Raw genomic sequence first — 4,498 nt, forward strand, 5'->3', positions numbered from 1 at the left:
ATTCAATGGACATGAACTTGCACAAACTCTGAGAAATGGTGAGGGACAGGAAGGCCTGGCATGCTGCGGTACATGGGGTCACAAAGCGTTGGACACGACTTGGCAACTGAACAACGACAACAACATAAAAGGACAGATAGTAAATACTTTTAGACTTTGCAGGTAATTTAGTCTCTATCTCAACCTCTCATCTCTGCCACTGTACTGATAACGCAATCACAGATAACATATAAGAAAAAGAAGGTGGCCATGTTCCAATGTTCGAACTTCATTTACAAAAACAAGCAGTGGGCCAAATTTGGTCCATTTACCATAGTTTGATGACTCCTGACATAAAGCAAAAGTTGAGACAGTTTTGAAGATGAATGGATTCACAATTCATCCACAGGACTAAATCGAGCAGCTATAAGATTAATAGATATGCAGAAAAATTGAATAACATAATTGAGAAGCTTGTTCAAACAATCAGAAAACTGACATTCTTCTCATACAATAAGGGAAATTTTATAACAATTGATTACACACTAGGTCATGAAGCAAGTCTGCCCACAGAGTGAGGAACTGATATTGTATAGGTCATCTTCTATGATTACAATAAAATGAAATGAGAAAACCATTACAAAAAGATAACACTAAGTTTGAAAAGAAAGATCTTACCTCCAAATACTTAACAGGATAAAGAAAAAAATACAAAATTAGGAACTGGCTGACAATGAAAGCATTGCATTTTTTAAAATTTAATACTTTAATTAATTTGTTTTTATTTTGAACTGTTCTGGGTCTTCATTGCTGTGTGGGCTTTTCTCTAGCTGTGGTGAGTGGGGGCTCTAGTTGCAGTGTGAAGGCTTCTCACTGTGGTGGCTTCTCTTGTCGCAGGGCACAGGATCTTGGGCATGTGGCCTTCAGTAGCTGGGGCGCGTGGACCCATAGTTGTGGTTCCTGGGCTCTAGAGCACAGGCTCAGTAGCTGTGGGGCATGAGCTTAGTTGCTCGGTGGCGTGTGGGATCCTCCCTGACCAGGGATCAAACCAGTGTCTCCAGCATTGGCAGGCCGATTCTTTACCACCGAGCCACCAGGGAAGCCCCAAAGCATTACATTTTGAAATTTGAATACAACGAAAGCAATTCTGAGGGGCATGCATATTCTTAAATTAATTAAGGAGTTCACATTAATAAAGATTTCATATTAATGAGTTGAGCATCCAACTTAGGAAATCAGAAAGAAAAAAACAACATAATAACACCCTTCTCGAGCGTGCCCAACAGCGGACTCCGAGAGGCCAGAGGACCTGGAAGCGGCAGCACTCGCTCTCAACCACCCACCCGCCAGCCTCGGAACCATGGCAGCAGCGTCCGCTGAATTGCTCATCATCGGCTGGTACGTTTTCCGCGAGCTGCTGCAGGCGTTCGGGTACTCCCTGCAGAAGCTGGCATACACGGTGTCGAGAACCGGACGGCACGTGCTGGGAGAGCGCCGCCAGCGGGCCCCCAGCTGAGGCCCCCGCCCCCGCCCCTGGGCGGCCGTGTCCCCAGGGCCCCTGTGCCATCCCACCCGCACGGGAGCCAGCGCGCGCAGGAATGGGGCGTCCCCTGTGCCCGCTCGCCAGAGGAGCACTTGCCAAGGTCAGTGAGGGGCTGGTAGGCCCCCGGAGAAGCAGCACCGACAGTGACGACAACACGAGATCGCTTCCCCGCCCCTTTGCACCCCTCCCACTGCGGGTGGCGTAGAGGGAGGAGGGGGGCACGGGGGGAGCAGGCTCCTGAGATCTGGGCACAGGCAACGCATTCAGATCTGGACCAAGTCTGGACAGCGCCATCCCAGCCCCGCAGCCATGGCCATGCCAGCAGGCCGCCCCACAGAGATCCAGACCACCACACCAGCCAGCAGAATGGACATTCCGACATCACCAGCCGAAGCCCTGAATCTCGGTGCAGCAGACAAGCGACAGCTACTTGCCTGTGTGGCAGGACTGGAGGGCAGAGGGTGAGGGAGGAAGGTTAAGAGACAGAGCAGGGCCCTCACGGTCCTTTGCCTACGGCACGTGCATTCCAGCCTTGCTGCCTTTGCTCCCTCGATTCCCCTTTCTTCCTCACTGCCACCCCAAAGAAATGTGTCACTCAGTTTGGACCTACTGAACAAGAAAACGAATCCCATCTTTATAAAAACACCTTCTCCAAGCCCCCAGCCCCTCATTGATCTTGAATCCCCCAGGTCTCATGCAATTGTGTTCAATATTGTGGTAATCGCTAATTGTAATGATTGTATAAGTGTGCATTAGTTGTGTCTCCCCGGCTAGATTGTAAGCTCCTGGAGGACAGGGACCGCCTCTACAAAAAATACAAAAGTACCTCCCCCGTCTCACACAGTGTCCCAGGACCCTGCGGGGTGGTGGAGGCACACCAAAAAAAGAAAAATAACACCCTTCTCAAATAGCAGAAAATAGTAAAGATGAGAGAAAAGTCAATATCAAGAACAGAAAGAAACAATACGGATCAATTTAAAAAATGTCTTATAAAATAGATACATTTCTCGCAAGGCTGATTAAAGAAAGCCCAAATAAATAATGAACAGAGGGAATTAACTATAGAAAGATTTTTTTAAACCATAATAAACAACTTTCTGCAAATAAATTTGAAAATGTAGATGTAATAGATGTGTCTTTAAAATACAGCTTCAAAACTGATTTAAGAAATGGAAATGAGGAATAAATGATAACATTAAAGAAATGATTGTTCAGATTGCTTTTTTTAAATCTTTTAAATCGCTCCTGCATGTGTGTTTATCATATCCTTTCCATTCTTAATATTTTCTTATTTTTGCCTTTCCTTTTAAAATATAAAAGGACTATTTTATTGATATTTTCAAAAAACCAGCTTTGGGTTTCATTAATCCTCTCAATTGTGTCTTTGTTTTCTATTTTAGTAAGTTTTACTCTTATATTCATTATTTCCTTTGTCCTACTTTCACTGGGTTTATTCTATTATTGTTTTTTTTTTTTTTCCTTAAGCTAAAACAGGATAGAATTTTCAACATTTCAGTCAGCAATCACCCCCAGTATCCTGGAGGTAAAACTATCAGAATTAATTTTGCTTTTGGACTTCATGCAAATCTAACTAGAGATTATTTACTCTTTCTGACTTCTTTCATTCAACATTCTGTCTGTGAGGTTTGTTCCTGTCATTGCTTGTTAAATAGTGATTTGTGTATGATTTATCTGGGGGTGTAGCATCCCATTGTGGGCTTTCCTGGTAGCTCAGTTGGTAAAGAATCCACCTTCAGTGCAGGAGACCCCGGTTTGATTCCTGGGTCGGGAAGATCCCCTGGAGAAGGGATAGACTACCCACTCCAGTATTCATGGGCTTCCCTGGTGGCTCAGACGGTAAAGAATCTGCCTGCAATGTGGGAGACCTGGGTTTGATCCCTGGGTTGGGAAGATCCTCTGAAGGAGGGCATGGCAACCCACTCCAGGATTCTTGCCTGGTGAATTCCCGTGGACAGAAGAGCCTGGCAGGCTATAGTCCATGGGGTTGTAAAGGGTCAGACATGACTGAGTGACTAAGCACAGCACAGTATCCCATTGTATGAATATAATACAACTTATTTGTCTATTCAACTGTTGATGAACATTTGGGTTAGTCCCAGAAATGTGTTTTAAAATTTCCAAGCATGTGGGAATTGTTTATCATAATCAATCATTAACTTAATTGCATTTTGGTCAGAGAATATGGTGCATATGACTGATTCTTGACAATAAGACTTGCTTTATGGCCTGGTATGTGGCAAATGTTTGCAAATGTTTTATGCATGCTTGGTAAAGTAAGTGTTGGGTGTTGGAGTCACTTTGGGTCAATAAATCAAGCTAGTTAGTTGTGTTACTTAGATCTTCTATTACTTTACCAATTTTTTTTCTGATTAGAAATGTCAATCAATAATGGAGAAAAGTGTTTTGATCTATCCCACTTCAAACTGTGTACTGTTGGTCTACTATTATTACTAATGTATTTGACTTGTCTCTACCATTTTACCATTTGATTTTTATTTATCCCACTTTTGCTGTTTTTGGTTGTTTATTTGTTCTCTGTTCTTATCTTTTTAAGAATAGACTAAATTTCTGTTTTCTACATCTTTACTCAACCCCTTAATGTTTTGGACATCATATTTTACATCTTTTTGTCTTGTATATCCCTTAACTATTTATTGTGAATATAGTTTTACTATTTTTGTCTCTTAACTTTCCTACTAGCTTTAATAATAGTTGATCTACTACCTTTACTGTGTGATTGCCTTTACCAATGAAATTTTTCCTTTTGTAATTTTCGTATTTCTAGTTGTGGTCTTTTCTTTTTTACTTACAGAAGTCCCTATAACATTTCTTATAAAGCCAATTTTACAAGTGGTATTGAACTCTCAGTTTTTGCTTTGTCTATAAAACTCTTTAACTCTTTTTCATATCTGAATGCAAGATTTTCTGGGTATAATATTCTTGCTTTCACCATTT

The 4,498-nt window shown here is 42.2% G+C and overlaps 1 protein-coding gene across 1 annotated transcript; it reads left to right on the top strand.

Annotated features, from left to right (window-relative positions):
* The first annotated feature begins 531 nt into the window (after window positions 1-531).
* LOC122698180 (neuronatin-like) lies at window positions 532-1,495 on the top strand. Its single transcript, XM_043908874.1, has 2 exons — window positions 532-553; window positions 1,266-1,495. Exons 1-2 carry the CDS (start codon window positions 532-534, stop codon window positions 1,493-1,495), a joined length of 252 nt encoding a protein of 83 aa, XP_043764809.1.
* Window positions 1,496-4,498: the final 3,003 nt, after the last annotated feature.

This window comes from Cervus elaphus, chromosome 8 (genome assembly GCF_910594005.1).
Source record: "Cervus elaphus chromosome 8, mCerEla1.1, whole genome shotgun sequence".
In the NCBI taxonomy this organism is placed as follows: Eukaryota; Metazoa; Chordata; class Mammalia; order Artiodactyla; family Cervidae; genus Cervus; species Cervus elaphus.

What these genes read in the sequence shown, in the direction of transcription:
- LOC122698180 (XM_043908874.1), top strand. Translation starts at nt 532, where the DNA reads ATGAAGCAAGTCTGCCCACAGA. An exon ending in GAAGCAAGTCTGCCCACAGA is followed by an intron (nt 554 to 1,265) that starts GTGAGGAACTGA and finishes CGTGCCCAACAG; the next exon opens with CGGACTCCGAGAGGCCAGAG.